Source organism: Ornithorhynchus anatinus, chromosome 7 (assembly GCF_004115215.2).
Source record: "Ornithorhynchus anatinus isolate Pmale09 chromosome 7, mOrnAna1.pri.v4, whole genome shotgun sequence".
In the NCBI taxonomy this organism is placed as follows: Eukaryota; Metazoa; Chordata; class Mammalia; order Monotremata; family Ornithorhynchidae; genus Ornithorhynchus; species Ornithorhynchus anatinus.
This window is the reverse complement of record NC_041734.1, coordinates 32,402,611-32,422,064: the sequence shown is the minus strand read 5'-3', so window position 1 is coordinate 32,422,064 and position 19,454 is coordinate 32,402,611. Positions and strand designations below refer to the sequence as shown.

Here is a 19,454-nt window from a genome sequence, read left to right as displayed (position 1 = left end):
TGAAATAACAAATTCTAAATAACCCTCTGTGGGTAACACCTGGAGAGTTTCCAGTACTCTACCAGTCTCAACTATAGGAGGGAAAGTCAACCAGAGGCATATCCATTCCATTCTTAGCTTGGGCAGTGGCTAGCTAGTGGAAAGCAATCTGCTACAAGTCAAAACTCACCTGTACTGGGGAGCTGCAGCATGGGAAAGAGTCGAGGGCAGAGAGTCAAGGTTATTGCGTGGAAAGAGGCAATGGTAAAGCATTTCTGTATCTTTACCAAGAAAATTCTATGGATACACTACCAGAACGAATGCAGATGCAGGTGGGGCATTCTGGGAGAGATGTGTCCATGGCATCGCTATGGGTCGGAGACAACATGACAGCTTAAGACAAGACAAAATGCTAAATACCTTGTTCTTTAATTTGGCTCTTCAACCAAACTTCACCCTACAAGTTGAGCTTCTTTTAAGGGCTACTTCAGGACATGGCTAAAGTTTGCTTCCCTTCCATTAGAGAGACTCATCCCTTAGAGAAAATACATCAGCAGAAGATGATATACTAATTCAGGTCTGTTTTTCAAAGGCATAAAAATTCAAGCCAGAATAGGGTATACAAGTGTGGCTCAGTGGAAAGAGCCTGGACTTCGGAGTCAGAGGTCATGGGTTCGACTCCCGGCTTTGCCACTTGTCAGCTGTGTGACTGTGGGCAAGTCACTTAACTTCTCTGTGCCTCAGTTACCTCATCTGTAAAATGGGGATTAACTGTGAGCCTTACGTGGGATGACCTGATTACCCTGTATCTCCCCCAGCGCTTAGAACAGTGCTCTGCACAAAGTAAGCGCTTAACAAATACCAATATTATTATTATTCCATGGTTTCCATCTAACACTTCTAATGATTGGTGGATCATACAGATGAAACTGTGATATGAAAGATCCCTTTAAATGATGTTGTAGGCAAATACTTCTCTAATAGTTCATATTTAATACTGTAAGCTCAACACCTCAGCCCAGCCAAGAGGAGGTCCCAGAGTTAAACACACACACACACACATGCACGCACAGTGAAGGGTCTTTAATTTATAAATATAACTAAAATAGCTTTCAAAATCATTTTTTATTCTTTCCTGGTGTGTGCACTGAACTGTATTCCCTAACAAACACATTTACCTTATGATTACTCTATCCACTGTAATTGGGATAATTAATTAATTGAGAAAGACTCCACTCAAGTGATGACTTATTCCTAGGATATGCTTTACACTCTATTGGCACCAAAACTAGAGAGTGAACCAGCACCGCACTTCAGCAAACCCAAGAACCTTCCATAATTCATTCATTCATTCATTCATTAGTATTTATTGAGCGCTTACTTTGTGCAGAGCACTGTACTAAGCGCTTGGAATGAACAGGTCGGCAACAGATAGAGACAGTCCCTGCCGTTTGACGGGCTTAAAGTCTAATCGGGGGAGACGGACAGACGAGAACGATGGCAATAAATAGAGTCGAGGGGAAGAACATCTCGTAAAAACAATGGCAACTAAATAGAATCAAGGCGACGTACATTTCATTAATAAAATAAATAGGGTAATGAAAATATATACAGTTGAGCGGACGAGTACAGTGCTGAGGGGATGGGAAGGGAGAGGGGGAGGAGCAGAGGGAAATGGGGGGAAAAGAGGGTTTAGCTGCGGAGAGGTGAAGGGGGGGGGTGGTAGAGGGAGTAATGTTGGTATTTGTTAAGCGCTTACTATGTGCCGAGCACTGTTCTAAGCACTGGGGTAGACATAGGGGAATCAGGTTGTCCCACGTGGGGCTCACAGTCTTAATCCCCATTTTACAGATGAGGGAACTGAGGCCCAGAGAAGTTAAGTGACTCGCCCACAGTCACACAGCCGACAAGTGGCAGAGCTGGGATTCGAACTCATGAGCCCTGACTCCAAAGCCCGTGCTCTTTCCACTGAGCCACGCTGCTTCTCTGTAGTAGAGGGAGAAGAGGAGCTCAGTCTGGGAAGACCTCTTGGAGGAGGTGAGTTTTAAGTAGGGTTTTGAAGAGGGGAAGTGAATCAGTTTGGCGGAGGTGAGGAGGGAGGGCGTTCCAGGACCGCGGGAGGATGTGGCCCAGGGGTCGATGGCAGGATGGGCGAGACCGAGGGACGGTGAGGAGGTGGGCTGCAGAGGAGCAGAGCGTGCGGGGTAGGCGGTAGAAAGAGAGAAGGGAGGAGAGGTAGGAAGGGGCAAGGTGATGGAGAGCCTTGAAGCCTAGAGTGAGGAGTTTTTGTTTGGAGCGGAAGTTGATAGGCAACCACTGGAGTTGTTCAAGAAGGGGAGTGACATGCCCAGATCGTTTCTGCGGGAAGATGAGCTGGGCAGCGGAGTGAAGAATAGACTGCAGCGGGGTGAGAGAAGAGGAAGGGAGGTCAGAGAAAAGGCTGACACAGTAGTCTAGCCAGGATATAACGAGAGCCCGTAGCAGTAAGGTAGCCGTTTGGGTGGAGAGGAAAGGGCGGATCTTGGCAATATTGTAAAGATGAAACCGGCAGGTCTTGATAACAGACAGGATGTGTGGGGTGAACGAGAGAGACGAGTCAAGGATGACACCGAGATTGCGGGCCTGAGAGACGGGAAGGATGGTCGTACCATCCACGGTGTTAGGGAAGTCTGGGAGAGGACCGGGTTTGGGAGGGAAGATGAGGAGCTCAGTCTTGCTCATGTTGAGTTTTAGGTGGCGGGCCAACATCCAGGTGGAGACATCCTGGAGGCAACCTTCCACTATGGCTTCAACTACCATCTCTACGTGGGTGATTCCCAAATCTAACTCCCCAACCCTGACATCTTTCATTTTCTTCAGGCTCACATTTCCTCTACCTTCAGGACATCTGTACTTGGATGTCCTGCCAAAACCTCAAATTTAGCATGCCCAAAAGAGACCACCTCATTGTCCTATCCAAACCCTGTGCTCCCCAATGACTACCCGGAATACCACCACCACCCTCCCCATCTCACAAGCCTGTAAAATTGGCATTATCCTTGATTCATCAGTCTCTTTAAACCTACACATTCAGTCTATCATGAAATCATGTTGGTTCTACCTTTACATTTCTGGAATCTGCCCTTTCCTCTCACCCAACTGCCACAATGCTGATCCAAACACTTATTTCCCACCTTAGCTACCACATCCACTTGCTTGCTGATCTCCCTGCATCCTGTCTCTCCCCTCTTCAGTTCATATTGCACTCTACTGCCAAGATCATTTTTATGGAAAAAAAAAAGTTCAATCCCTAATTCCCCACTCCTCAAAAACCTCCAATGGTCCATGTGCCTTCACATCAGACAGAAACTCCTTACCATCAGTTTTAAGGCAATCAGCTCTTTCTCTCCCTCCTACCTCTCCTCCCTGATCTCCTACTATAATCCATCCTATAAACTTGGCTCTTCTAATGCCAGTCTATAAACCACAATCTCATCTATCCCACTGCTGATCCCTTGCCTACATCTTTCCTTTCCTTCATAACCAACAGTCTGCCTCTCTCTCCACCTTTAAAACACTGCTAAAATCACATCTCCTCTAAGGACCCCTCATTTCCCATGTTCTCCCTGATTTCTGTATCATCTATTCCCTTGGCTCTATACCCCTTAAGTACTTTGATACTCATCCTAGAATCGCAGCACTTATGTGCATATCCTTTTACTCTATTTCCCTTAACTGCAATTTATTTTAATGTCATTCATTCATTCATTCAATAGTATTTTTTGAGTGCTTACTATGTGCAGAACACTGTACTAAATGCTTGGAAAGTACAATTCGGCAACAGATAGAGACAATCCCTGCCCAATGAGGGGCTCACAGTCTAAATGGGGAAGAGAGACAGCAAAGCAAAACAGAACAAAACAAAAACAAGACAACATCATCAAGATATATAGAAAACAAGGGGATGTATACCTCATTAACAAAATAAATAGGGTAATAAATAATATATACAAATGAGCACAGAGCTGAGGGGAGGGGAAGGGGGAAGAGCAGACGGTGAGGGGAGAGGGAGCAGAGGGAAAGGGGGGCTCAGTCTGGGAAGGCTTCTTAGAGGAGGTGAGCTCTCAGTAGGGCTTTGAAGAGGGGAAGAGAGTTTGGCGGACATGAGGAGGGAGGGCATTCGAAGACAGCGGTAGCACGTGGGCCAGGGGTCGACGGCAGGTTAGGCGTGAACGGGGGACAGAGAGGAGGTGAGCGGTAAAGGAGTGGAGTGTATGGGGTGGGCAGTAGAAAGAGAGAAGGGAGGTGAGGTAGGAGGAGGCAAGGTGATGTCTGTCTCCCCTTCCAGACTGTAAGCTCCTTGAGGGCAGGGATCATGTCTACAAACTCAATTGTACTGTACTCTCCCAAGCTTTTAGTACAGTGCTCTGCGCAGCAAGCACTCAAATGCCACTGATTGATTTTATGCCACTCAATGTAACAGTGAACTCTGGAAGCTGATGCTGATACTTTGCTGATTTGCTGCTGGGAAAAGTTCAAGGCTCAGTTAGTTTTGAAGAAAAATGTTCAATTCCATTCCCATAAAATCCAAATAAATTCAATCTTTTAAAAGTTCTTGAGAAAAAACATGGTTTAGATAGACATGAGTAAGAGCAAGATTTTTAAAATATCCAACTATAGAGCTTCAAATCAAATGCAGTGAAAGTGGAAAAAATGAGGGTTGCGGGTATCAGACTTCAAATCAAATTCTAAATGTAAGCCCACATAAAAAGTGTACCCTGTAACAATAAAGCCAATCTAAGAAGCTTGCATTTTTCCAATCTTATCCACAACTAATATGATAGTTCTATAGGGAGGAGGGGTAACTAGGAAAAAAAATAATTTTGAAAAAATGCGAACGCAGAAAACCATGTAATTATGAACACATCATGAGCAAAAATAAAGGCAATTTTTATGCATTAAAGACACATCAAACTAAATCAAGCACGCTAAAATCATTAGTGAAGCATCCTGGGGCAAGACTACTCATGACGAAATTGGCCAGACAGGAAATATTAAAATCATCTTTTCAATACTGCTAATTATAATTATTTATGAGTGAAGAATATATATATCTTAATAGAAAAATTGAAACAGAGATCACTTGCTAGCAACATTATAAAAGAGATTTACTTTTAAAGAAGTCTCTTTTTTTCCACAAATGGACAAATTGAAGCTTCTTTTAAAATACATAGTACAATGTATACAGTAAGTATAGAAGATCCAAAAAGATTCAAAGGTTTACAGGAATAGATCACCGATAGCAAAATTCCACATCTAGAGGTGAAAAAAGGTCAGCAATACAGATAATTTATTATATGTTATTAACATCATCAGAGAAGTAGCATGGTCTAGGGAAACAAGCTTCTAACTTGTAATCAGAAGACTTGGGTTCTAGTCCCAGCTCCACCTCTTACCTGCTGTGTGACCTTAGATAAATCACTTAACTGGGCCTCAGTTCCTTCATCTGTGCAGTGAGGATACAATACCTGTTCTCCCTCCCCTTAAGACTGTGAGCCCCATGTGGGACACAGACTGTGTGACTGATCTGATTGCATTTTAGCTAACCTAGCAATTAGCAAAGTACTGGGCATATAGAACCCACTTAAATACCTCCATTATCATTATAAACATTATCATTATCACCATCTCTTCAAGTACCGGATATTTGGGGGAACAAAGAACACTGTTCTCTATCTGGATACTTGTACTGCTTTCAAGGTAGACAGGGAGCAAAAGGCATTCTTTTTTTCTATTCCACTTTCATTTTTCGGTTACTGTGGAACATATTCTCCCATTGTCACTGATTCTGGCTTCCAAAGAGAGCTCCTCAGCAAGGTGACTGCAATATGTTATTAACTCAAATACTGTATCATCTCCAACTAAAGATATATAGTATCATTATTATTGCATCATTTTGGAAAAGGTCAGCAACTACAGACTCAAATTACCATACATTTATGAACAGCTCATGGTCCAATTTGGACAATTTTGGTTAAACATATTATTACTGTTAGAATTATTGTTATTATCAATAATGATGATGATGACAGCAAAAACAACAACTCTGACTTTGAAAAATGGTGATAAGAATTGTGGCATTTAAGTGCTTATTTTATGCCAGGGACTGTACTAAGCACAGGGGTCAATTCAAGATAATCAGGTCAGGCAGTCCTTTGTCCAACATGGGTTCATGGATGAAGTAATAGGCAAATCAGGTACTGGATCCCCTTTTAGAGATGAGGAAAGGGAGACAGAGAGGAGTTAAGTGACAGGGCCAGAGGCACACAGTAGGCAAATGGTAGAGCCAAAATTAGAATCCAAATCCTTTGACTACCAGGTCCATACTCTTTGAGTTAAGAGGGAAACAAACTGATTTAAGAATTCACAGTCTTGCATTTTCAAAGCCCAAACTCACCTAAACAAAAATGATAAAATTTAGAATTGAGTTGGATTTAAATTCAAGAGATTTTAGGTTCTTACCCTTTTTCAGTTATGTTGAAAGCCAGTGTTGATAAGGGACTTAGATATGTGAATTTTAGTCACATATTACAGGCAACCAAAAAGAATAGTTCAAAGAACTGAAGATTCCAAAGGAAATCCTAGAAGGTTACTTAGCAAAATGATGATCTAAGGCTTGCAATTATTTTGAGTAACATTGAATTATCCAATAAACCGGTCTCATTAATATTGTAATTCCTGTTCATGTTTCTCCTTTAATTAAGATCACAGTCATAAAGACGGCAGTGCAAAATATTTTGATTTTTATACATGCTCTCTATAAGGTGTTGGAAATCAGGCTAATTTTTGATGAAAATGTATAGTATGTAATCAACACATTCAGAAATTCAAATTAAACTCTTCTAATATGAACTATGCAGCCATGTTCTGATATGAATGTCATAAAAGGCTACATTAAGCTGAAATGCCACGCTACTTTCATAAAGCCTTTCCCAACACTTTACAAGCCACCATAACGGCAAAGTGTCAGCATTTAGTGGGAGGGTTATGCAGTTGGGGAATAATAATGGGAATGCAGGGAAGGCATGGAAAATTAGGGTCTGATCAGCAGAAGCACTAAGAAAAGAAAGTTTGGATGCATTAAAGTGGAAATCAGCTTTTCATGGTTGAAGCTTCAAAGAATGAAAATGAATAATCTATTCTATATTAGCATAGCAATGCAATCCCTCTGTTCACTCCTCAGAGGATATGTCAGTGTAAATGCATACTCCAAGCACAGTGGCCTGGAACCAGTATGCCCTCAATAAATACCACTGGTTCACATAATTCATGCTGGAGGGTTTGTTCCTGCACTGATTTTTGTAAAGAAACAAAACCAAAAAAACCCCCCTCCCACCGCCCCCCCCCCCAAAACCTAACTTACTTTTTAAAATAGCATTTGTTAAGCACTTACTATGTGGGAAACACTGTTCAAAGTGCTGGGGTAAATACAAGTTAACTGGATCAGACATAGTCCCTGTCCCACATGAGGCTCACAGTCTAAGTAGGAGGGAGAACAGATATCTCCATTTTACAGTTGAAGAAACTGAGGGACAGAGAAGTTCAGGAATTTGCCAGGGTCAAACAGCAAGCAATTGGCAGAGTCAGGATTAGGACCTAGGCCCTTCTGACTCTCAGGTCCGGCTCTCTCTGCTAGGCCACACTGCTTCTCACTTCCTCAAATGATGAACTGTCTCCATCAGCAATGAACATCCTCTAAAATCCAACAAACATATTCACTTACTGAGGAATCAGGTTGCAAGTAGGAGGAACATTTTTTGTTGGGAAAAGAGCAGGTTGTTCTCCTTTGTGAGCAAGATGCACAGTAAGCTACAGGGAGGTTACAGAAAAAATGGGCTGGGGTGGAGAAAAACATATTAACTTTGGGATCCAAAAGAAAGTTAAAACATGAAATGATAGTGAATAAAAAAGAAATGTGGCTGGTAGGGGAGCAAACTGTAAAAAGTGAGAAGTATATGGAAGAAAAACAGGAATTATGGAGAAAACAGAAATCATTTAGAAAACAGTATGACCTAGTGTATAAAGCATGGGCCTGGGAACCAGAAGATCTGGGTTCTAATCCCAGCTCTACCACTCGCCTCCTGTGTGACTTTGGGCAAGTCACAACTTCTCCATGCCTCAATCTGCTCAACCACAAAATGGAGATTCAATGCCTGTTCACCGTCCTACTTTACTGTTAGCCCCTTTATGGAACAAGGATTGTACCTAACTTGATTAATTTGTATCTACTCCAACAATGTTAACAGTGCTGGACAATAGCTAGCACTTAACAAACACCATAAAAAAACAACAACAATGAAACAGGTAACAGTCAGAGGGCATGGTGACCACAGAGAGGTGTGGTAAGAAGATAGATGAGAAAAGTAGAAAAAATAAGCAGAATAGTAAAGCTTATGTGCAGCTGAGGGGAAAAGACAGGTTATACCCAGAGGGATAAATTAGAAATAAAAAATAAGTATCTTAAGTGTAAGGAAGCAGTGAGGAAGACTAAACTGAAGGGTGACAAAAATCACACTGCTGTGTTACAAATAAACAGACTTCACTGGGAACTACTAGGACTGCATAAATCCACAAAAAAGGCAATATTTTAAATCTTCCACAAAGTGATTTAGAACCACTTTAAAATGAACCAACTGGAAGCTTTTAGAAAGGAACTGGGGAAGAACACTAATAATTAGGCTTCACTGAAAGCCCTGAAAAATTTACCCAGGAATCCAGGGTTTTAAAAAACCAATGCAATAATTTAAAATGTCGGAAATTCCTTCTCAACCGACTAATTCATTTTCAAATACACTACAAATAACATTAGTGAATATGGATAAGTGCAAGAATAAAAAAAAGTTCAAGTTTCTTTGCAGATCACTAATAACAATATCAAGATCGGAAAATATTGCAGGAATTCAATAGAAATTTTAGAGTTGCCACTAGGGGGAACCCAAAGACAAGGTTAATACATAAAGAAACCATAATAGCCATCCCCAAATTTCATTCTGTGTCATTTTAAAATAACACAATGTGCTTCCTATATTTTTTCAAGTACTTTTGAAATTTTGCACCCAAAACTGAAGGTAGGTTTTTGATCATTTACAACACAATTTATCATAGTACACTGGATCCTTGGGATACAAAAGTCTGAGGGATACCATGAGCCTCTTTAGAGAAGACATGCATATTCTTTCTCCCAACCCCAATTTCCATACTAAATTTGAATTTCAATTTAATATGAATAGGTCTGAGGCATCTGTTATGAAGTTTACTACCACAACATTTCACATGGGACCAAAATGCTTATTTTTCTGAGTAAATTCCAGGAGGATATTTCATTCTGACTTTTTGAAGATTTGAATTGACTGCTCAAAAAAATAAAAAAGACTCAACAGGTACACAGTAAATGCTAGGGAATCCACATGATCATTTTCATGGTTTTCTCCTAACTCAGCACCATCAAAGAACTTCAGAGCCTTAGGCTGTGTACATTCTTAATAGCCAATCAATCCACCAAACAATGCCAGTTACTGAGCATTATTATGTGCCAAGCATAATAATGTTGGTATTTTTTAAGCACTTACTATGTGTAGAGCACTGTTCTAAGCACTGGGGTAGATCCAGGGTCATCAGGTTGTCCCACGTGAGGCTCACAGTCTTCATCCCCATTTTACAGATGAGGGAACTGAGGCACAGAGAAGTGAAGTAACTTGCCCACAGTCACACAGCTGCCAAGTGGCCGAGCCAGGATTCGAACCCATGACCTCTGGCTCCCAAGCCCATGCTCTTTCCACTGAGCCATGCTGCTTTGGGAGACTACACAAAATACAGTAAGTAGACATGATATCTATTCTCAAGGACTTCCCTCAGGTAGCAGTATACCCTAGTGGAAAGAGACTAGCCCTGGGAGTCAGAGGACCTGGGTTCTAATCCCAATCCTGCCACTTGGGCAAATCACTTAACTTTTCTGTGCCTCAACCTGTTCTCTTTGCTACTTAGACTGCGAGCCCCGGGAGGGGTAACGAGGATTGAGTCCCAACTGGTTAACTTGTATCTACCCTAGTGTTTAGAACAAACAGTACTTGACACATATAAAGTGCCTAACAAATACCATAAAAGGAAAAAAAGGAACTTACAATGTGAGCAACTGTTTCTCAAATTGACTCCGGGTGTTTCCAGAGCTTTGCCAGGGGCTTTTGGAGACCAAAGGTGAGACAGTAGACTAGTGGGGAACATTGGGGCCAAGTGGAAGGAGCACAGACCTAAGTCATGGTACCTGGGCTCTATCTTGGCTCCACAACTTACCCTTTTTATGACCTTGGGTAAATCACTTATCTGTGCCTTAGTTTTATCTGCAAAATGTTCTCCTTCCTACTTAGACTGTGAGCCTCATGTGAGATAGGGATTGAATCCGACCTGATTATCTCACACTTACCCTAGCACTTGGTATGATGTTTGGCATATAGTAAAACTTTTACCAAGTATCACAAATATTATTTTTATGATTGCTACTATTACAATTCACTAGCTGAGGAATCAAGTTGCAAGTAGGAGGGACATTTTTTGTTGGGAAAAGAACAGGTTGTCCTTCTTGGTGAGCAAGATGCATAGTAAGCTACAGGGAGGTTACAGAAAAAATGGGCTGGGGTGGAGAAAAAATGCCACTGAAAGGTTACCTTGGCATAAACCATTTCTTCCCAAGGTAGCCAGTGACTCCTCCCTCACTAAAGTATTGCTTCAATTGCACACAATCGCTACAACGTAGAAATGGAATATTGAGCAGTCAAATTACTACAGCAAGAGGGTTTGAGGCTGAGAAACATCTAACTGCCTGGTTAAGTGCAGGAACAAAATACACTGACATCTCTAAACTATTCAAAGAGCTCATAAAATCTCTTTCTACTGGTTAGGACAGATAGCAATCAATTTCAGATAGTTTAAGAGCAGCCTGGTGATTAATGTGAAAGACAAAATGCGTGATCTCTGGAATCTAAGTACTAATAAAAAAAGTCAAGGTTGCCACTTTGGGAAAAGTTAAAGTCACTTTTGTATTTGAACTTTTCTTTTTCTTGCTGTCCAGTTGGCTCCTGCAGTTCTCATTCTGTCCAACCCTGTCGCAACCTCTCCACACTGGGCTCTTCCCTTAACAATTCTGACATTTCAGCCTATCTCCCCTTATCTTATCATCACTATTTCTGAGAACTGTGGTAGATTCACAATTGACAAGTTACCTTGCAGAGCAATAGGGCTTCATACAACTCATCTCTTGCTGAGGTACTCAACTTAATTAACTTGGGATATAGCAAGGCCATAAACATTCATAATTATCTTCAACTTCCAAAGGATTAGAACCCAGTCTTTGTAGGGGAACAAATTCCAAAATAGGACTTTTTTTTATACCCCGCCCCCTGGGGGTTTTTTGACAGTAGAAGCAGGAATGCGACCAAAGGGTAGATGTTGAATTTTCCTGGATTTCTCAATATAGCAAAAAATTATCAACATATAGTCAATCTTTACCATCTTGGAAGACCCTCTCCACGTTCAGTCCATATGTAGCACAGGTCTCGTAATAAGTGCATCTCTTCAAATCATTGGACAACTTCCTTGCTCTTGCATCATCAATAACCCGTGGATTACTGGAACTTATGGCATCTAAGAGAGAAGAAAAAAAATAAGAGTTCAGTAGAACCATTAAATAATTTTTTTTTCCATTACTTGATAATCTAGCCAAAACATCTCCAAAACCTCATTTACGTACAGTTCCTTTACATGTAAGGATTTAAGCCTACTAGTTACAAAATGCAATATTTCTTCATTGCAGCTCTAGATTGTAAGCTAGATCGAAACCTCAATGTGGGAAGGGAATGTGTCTATTTTTGCTCCATATTCTATACTCTGACTGCACACAGTAAGCGCTCAATAAATATGATTAAATGAATGGATTTAAAAGACTATCATGACTCCTTGAATTTGAGGACAAAAGTACCGTCAAAAATTATATTTCTGAGAATAAGATCCAAAATAGATAACTTTGGATCTGACTACCAGAACAGGCTTGAAAAGAGAAAAATATGGACCCTCCTACAACCTCTTCTACTCTGCCAAGATGGAAGTAGTTCAAGGAACTTGATAAATGTGGCGAAGTGGCATAATGGCTCACAAACAAACAATCATATATAGATATAGAGATACACTAATACTTCAGTAGCTCTAAGTAAAACTATGGCAGTCGGAGAATTAGACAACAGTGCCAGTGCTTAGAACAGTGCTTGACACATAGTAAGCGCTTAAATACCATTATTATCATTATTATAATGTGGCCATTTTAATCCTTGAATCTGGGTTTAGCGTCACCTAAGGGTCAAGAAAGAATATTTTCTGATTCCCATCCATATCTACACATTATGTTTCCCTTCAGGAACCAAACTATTTTGAATATGTGCCATATAAAATATCAAAGATGAATATTAATTTGTTCCTGCTAACATCTCTCTTGGTTAGTCCCTGTACAGTCTGAATAAATGGTTACTCTGCATACGGAAAAAAGTTTTTGAATAGGGAAATTCAATCGGCTAAAAGACTGAAACAACAAGTACCCTCAAAAAAATGTATTCCCTGAAAAATGTTCTTTTCCACCAACCTAACACACCTTTACTAGTAACGTTCATATCCGTGATTATTTCTTATTTATGTTTAGGCACCATTCATTATTTGAGAGAAATGAGAGTCTTAATGGTATAGTATTAACAACATGATTTATAAGTTCCTCGAATACCTTTACATTTTTCAAAATATCAAAACAGAAGATTTCTTTGGCTCTATAATTAGGAACTAGAAAGAAGATAAATCTATGGCTTTAAAGGAACAGCTGTGTTTCAGATGGAATGTGGTCAGGAAAGTAAATGTATCTTTACACTTTTCTCATTAAAAGACACCAATATGCCCTCATTCTCAATCTTGAATTATAGGCTAAAGGAGAGTGAACGAGGGCATGTAGATGGTTCAAGGCAGTTCATCACCAGCACTGGAAAAATAAATCAAGAGCATGTACCCTATCCCGAACAAGGACCCTACAAAGTAACTTGTAGTTTGCTGAAAAAGAAACAATGGTAATGCTTTGGGCATCTGAGATAGTCCTATTTTGTGTCAGCCCACATGGGGAAAGAATTACTAAACCTGCCCCCCAAATGCCTGTCCCACTTCATTCTTTCATTCATTCATTCGTATTTATTGAGCACTTACTGTGTGCAGAGCACTGTACTAAGTGCTTGGGAGAGTACAATACAACAATAAACAGTCACATTCCCTGCCTACAGTGAGCTGAGAGTCTAGCAGAGGGGAGACATACATCAATACAAATAAATTACAGACATGTACATAAGTGCTGTGGGTCTGGGAGGGGCAAGGAACAAAGGAAGCTAGTCAGGGCCATGTAGAAGGGAGTGGGAGAAGAGGAAGGGCCGGGGGGCTTGGTCTGGGAAGGCCTCACGAAGGAGATGCACCTTCAATAAGCCTTTGAAGGAGGGGGAGAGTAATTGTTGAATTTGAGAAGGGAGGGCATTCCAGGCCAGAGGCAGGATGTGGCCTAGCAGTTGGTGGTGAGAAAGGCAAGATCGAGGCACAGTAAGAAGGCTATCACGAGAGAAGCAAAGTGTGCACATGGACTGTAGAAGGAGAGTAGTAAGGTGAGGTAAGAGGGGTCAAGGTGGTAGAATACCTACTTACTAAACACTAAGCTAGAGAGAGGTCAGTCTCCCATGGAATTTGATTGTGGGAGGCTTAAAACAATACAGGAGAAGTAATCATTACCACATTTATTTATTGTTTTATTATGGTATTTGTTAAGCGCTTACTATGTGCCAGGCACTGCACTAAGCACTGGGGTGGATACTAGTAAATCAGGTTAGACACAATCCCTGTCCCACATGGGGCTCACAGTCATGATCCCCATTTTACAGATGAGGTAACTCAGGCACAGAGAAGTCAAATGATTTGCCCAGGTTCAGACAGCAGACAAGTGGTGGAGCCGGGATAAGAACAGGGGCCAGAAAGACTTAGCATGATGCTACTAAGAGCAGTCATTCACAAAAAAGTGGCCCTTGTTGCAAGTGAGTTACCTAATAATAATAATGTTGGTATTTGTAAGCACTTACTATGTGCAGAGGACTGTTCTAAGCGCTGGGGTAGACACAGGGGAATCAGGTTGTCCCACGTGAAGCTCACAGTCTTAATCCCCATTTTGCAGGTGAGGTAACTGAGGCACAGAGAAGTTAAGTGACTTGCCCACAGTCACACAGCTGACAAGTGGCAGAGCTGATAGAGGATCATCAATACCAGAGAGTTAAAAACCCCATGACCTCATAAAGAACAGCTCACAGACATAGGCATTGGATGCACTCAATAAGTATAACCCTAAATCAGCATTACTTTTTTTTATTTTCCAAAAAAACTTTACCAATAATCTCACTTTATCCTCAGGAAAATTACGATGTAAGGAATGTTTTATTATCCCCATCTTGCTAACAAAGAAACTGAGGCTCAGAGAAATTACTTGTTTGAGGTCAAACAACAGACTAGTGGAATAGTGGACCTTGGATGAGATTTTCTGGGTTCAAACTTCCCTTTTAGAACTATGTAAATATGGGGTAACATTTGGTTTTCTAAGTTTTTGTGCTGCTTTTAATTGGGTCCCAGGCAGTCCTTTTAATATATTATCCAATTACCAAATTGTCACCTCTATGCTTTGCAAAAATTATCTGGTGCTTAGAACACTTCACTTCCTTCACTTAAAAATCTGCTATTTTTCTTCATCTGCAAGACCGATCCTTTTGAACTAGAAATAGGGAGTGGTAGGCTAGTAGTTGTCTCCAGACCTCATTTTAATCACATATCTTAAAGAAGCAGCAAGGCCTGTAAATCAGAGGATCTGGGTTCTAATTCCAGCTTCACCACTTGCCTGCTGTGTGACCTGGGGCAAATCATTTAACTTCTCCGTGCCTCAACTTTCTCATCTGTAAAATGTAAAATCTTCCCTCTTCCTTAGATTAAGAGCTCCATGTGGGACAGGGACTGTGTCAAATGTGCTTATCTACCTCAGTCTCAGTATAGTGTTTGGCATAGAGTAAGCACTTAACAGTTACCAAAGTTATCATAATCATTATATCTAGACTGCAAGCTCATTGTTGGCAGGGAGATTGTCTACCAACTCTACTGTCCTGTACTCTCCCAAGCACTTAGTACAATGCTCTGCCCACAGTAAGTGCTTAATGAATACCATTGACTGATAGGCTGTTCCACTTCCCCCTCCGCAAGACCAAAAATGCAAGGAATCAGTGAAGTGAGGAGGTTGTTAGCAAAAGCTTTCCCTACAACCTGTAGTGATCTGTTAAGTAAAGAACAAAAGGCATATATGTTAACCTGCAAGGAAGAAAGAGAATTAATATTCACTCTGCTGGCCTCTCTGGAATGTAAATACCACAGTAGTAAAAAGACTACTTCCTTCATGCACTAGTCCACTGCACAGCACCTAGTTTTGTTGTATTGTTTTTAGTGATACTTGTTTAGCGCTTACTACATGCCAGGTACTGTATTAAGCACTAGGGTAGATGAGATAATCATGTTGGATACAGTTCATGTGCCAGATGGTGCTCACGTTATTAATCCCCATTTGACAGATGAGGTAACTGAGGCACAGAGAAGTTAAGTAATTTGCCCAAGGTCACACAACAGACAAGTGGCGGAGCTGGGATTAGAACCAAGGTCCTTCTGACTCCCAGGCCCGAATTCTACCTACTAGGCCAAGCTGCTTCTCAGTTCAATAAATAATAATAGATGCTGATGCCTCCAATTAATTTCTGAGTTTGTCATGGCCTTATGCTGGACTGAGGATGATAGGGAAGCGACAAGGGAAGAAGGGGCTCATAAATACCCCAAAGCCAAATCAAAACAGTTTAAGGCAACATTAATAATTTTTGTCTGAATAAAACAGAAACCAGAATATATGTGAAACTCTCTTTCCTGCAGTAAGCTCATAAAAATAATCCCTGGTGGATATACACTTCAAAGTGGGCTAATTTTATGGAAACTGTAAAGTTAATTACAACTTAACTGAAAGTAGGTGTCAATAGGAAATCTGCTGATATACATTTTATTGCTCTACTATCCACAGATTCTCTATTTATGTCCTAACTACTGTGTACTTCATCTAAATGAGGTCCCATTTAATATAAAGGAAATTTTTATTGGACATACTAAATGAGTCTCCAGTTTCAATCCTTTCTATAATTCTGCATTACAATGACACTTGGAACATACTGTGTCTAGGTCCATTACTAACTGCAAAATTAGCTTCACCCTGGATGTTTTTTGTTCAGCCACAAGAGGGTGCTTATGGTACTAATGTAAAATGGAAAGATATATTTTATATATGTATATGTACACACACACACACACTTTATTTGTCCATACCTGGTTTTACACAAAAAAACTTTTAAAATTTAAAGAATAGAACAGAAGATACGATAAAGTATACAGGAGTTGAATCTCATTAAATATAGGCAAAAAATGTACAGTATCCCCTCTGAAAACCCCTATCTCTTTAATTTGAACCCTTTGAACTTGTATTTTATTAAAAAAAAAATACAAGTCATAACTAAAGAATAATTTTATACTACCATGATTGCATCCCCAATGCCACCCACCAGTATAATTATGCTCTCCAAAAAATAAACTTTCAGCTGAAGTTCCCTTTCATAATAATAATGATCGTATTTGTTAAAGCACTTACTATCTGTCAAGCACTGTTCTAACTTCTGGGGTAGATGTAAGGTTATCAAGTTGGACATAGTCCCTGTCCCACATGGTCCTAACAGTGTTAAACCCATTTTACAGATGAGATAACTGAGGTACAGAGAAGTTAAATGACTTGCCCATGATCAAACAGCCGACAAGTAGTCGAACCAGGATTAGAACCCAAGTCCTTCTGTCTCCCAGGACCGTGCTCTATCCACTAAGTCATGCTGCTCATGGATTTCAATCTTCATACTTCACCATTACTATTGGGCTTATTTTTAGTTTCTTCTCTGCACATTTTACGAGAAATACTCCTCTTTACAATCTTAAGAGAATTTTGAGAATTTCTTTTTAAATCACAAATATCAAAGCATATAAGAAGAGCAGTAAATAGTTTTACTTTAAGTGAGGATTTCTATGTGTTATATAGAAATATATTTCTATTATATAGAAATTATATTGATTATATAGAATATATATGTATATATTCTATAAATTTACAGAAATTCCCACTTAAAGTAAAACTATTGCTCTTTTATGCTCGTACCTTTTGTGATATGATGGTTTTAATGCTACAAATTAAGATTTCAATTGTATTTATTGAGCACTTAGTACAGTGCTCTGCACACAATAAGTGCTTGGCAGAGGACAATACAACAAAATAAAAGACACATTCCCTGCCCACAAATCTGGGATTGCAAATCCTTACCTTAAAAATCAGTATTTCTAATGAATGTGCTGAGAAGAAACTATATTTAGCATATATGTGTGCGTGTGTGTATATTTATATATAGTTTCTCTATACACACACTCACACACACAGTTTCTTCTCTGCACATTCATATGTACATCTGCACAAATGCTTTTTTTAGACCGTGAGTCTCAGGTGGGACACTAGCAGAACTGATTACCTTGCAACTACCCCAATGCTTAGCATATAGTAAAATTTTCATAATTTTCATCTATCCTGTAATTATTTTGTGTTAGAGCAAATTCTTCTGCTCCATCTTAAAGGGGAAAGGAAGGTAGCATCCATTTTAAAGCCAGCCATTGTCTTAATGGTGAAGATAAATTCCCAAGGCATGATGCAAAGCACTCTGTTCTGTATCCTCTAAGGAACCCTTGTTCTCTGTTACTGAAAATCAAAATGTCAGAATACCAACTATCCCTAGATCAACAGAATAATTTTCCATGAACATCCCTTTTTTAGTCTGAGCCAAAAGAACTCCTATCAGCTCTTTTAACCAAGGATATTTCTAAATTGGTCCTCTGTGTTTTCAACCACGCTGGCCACATGTCTTTCTCCAAAGATTAAGAAGAGGAAATAGATGGATTTATATGTCATAGCATTCATTGGAACATCTGTGAAGTCTTCAGTAGAGTTCCATTCTTTCAGGACGGCTTCAGCTGGCTCAGCAAAAAACTGAAGCTGAAACTAACCACTCAGCAGCTGTTATCTGTGAGAAAATGTGTCCTCAGGATATCACTCACCCTGGGTTCCCACTAGTACCATTGGGATTTCACTAGTGTTGCGATAGTTGGCCATCCGACTATAGTAGTGGTACACCGTCTGGAAGCTTATTTCATCCTCCAAGCTGAAGACGAATATTACAGCATCCACCCACATGGCAAACTGAAAAGAAACGAGTGGGAAGAAAGCAAAAGATCCAGTGAGACAGAAGTGGGCACGAAGCAACAGGAGCAGTGAGAATTAACATGTGTGAATGTTGTGGGCGGGGAACTTGTCTACTAACTCTGTTATACTCTACCCTTCCAATGCTCTGCACACATTAAGTGCTCAGTGAACACAACTGAATACAATCCTATCAGGAAGTGCACTCCACTTATGGCCACAGATTGCATATGATGCATACGTTTCTATGATTAATATTTTTATTTAATGAATGAAGTTGGCCTATGGGCAGATTCGAGATCTCTACTGCTGATTTGAGGCCTAACAATACACTTTACCTTTAAACTGCTACTACTTAGAACTACTACTGCACTGCTAAACTGAATGTAATACTTGATAAGAGGTCAATACAAATATATCCTCTTAGACTCTGAAGCTTGTGAGGAGCAGAAATGCCATTTGATCTGATTACCCTGCATCTACCTCAATCATAGCATTTACTGAGAGCTTAATGTAAAAATGGTGATGACAATGATGTCAGTGCTAGATGGAATGCTTACCTGTGCCTCTGGAGGGCCCCCTTCATCTCGAATCAGCAACAAATAGCTCTGTCCATCAACAACTATCTCTTTCTTGAATCTCCCACCTGTCACACACATACAAAAAAAAGCTGTTATACATAATAAATACCACACAAGATAAAGTACATAGGATTCACTTGTGGAAAAATGTAATTTAAACATTAACTAGAGTAAATCTGAATACTGATCATGGACAGAATTTTTTTTGCCTTTTATCCACTAAGCACTGTTATAAAGAGCTTCAGAAGCCAGAATTAAATGCTCCATTTTGAAAATCAATAAGTCTTCATACTTGGAACCAGTTGTTTCCTGTCATACATAATCGTTCTTACAATAAATAAGAAATTAGAGGGTATCAGCAGAATGATTTGAATTACTGGTGGCATGAAATCTTGACTCCTCATATATCCTACGGTTTGAACCCAGTACTAGAGTGGCTTTTTTTA

General features: G+C 40.0%; 1 protein-coding gene across 7 annotated transcripts in view; it reads right to left on the bottom strand.

Moving 5' to 3' along the window:
- AGAP1 (ArfGAP with GTPase domain, ankyrin repeat and PH domain 1) overlaps nucleotides 1–19,454 on the bottom strand; it is a 757,099-nt gene that overhangs the window by 402,488 nt on the left and 335,157 nt on the right. For all 7 annotated transcript variants that reach the window (XM_029069277.2, XM_029069278.2, XM_029069281.2 and 4 more), the window contains 3 exons: nucleotides 18,988–19,073; nucleotides 18,286–18,427; nucleotides 11,521–11,655 (listed from right to left, as the gene is read on the bottom strand). In XM_029069277.2, coding sequence (XP_028925110.1) covers nucleotides 11,521–11,655; nucleotides 18,286–18,427; nucleotides 18,988–19,073 — 363 coding nt within the window. The remainder of the gene's footprint in view (nucleotides 1–11,520; nucleotides 11,656–18,285; nucleotides 18,428–18,987; nucleotides 19,074–19,454) is intronic.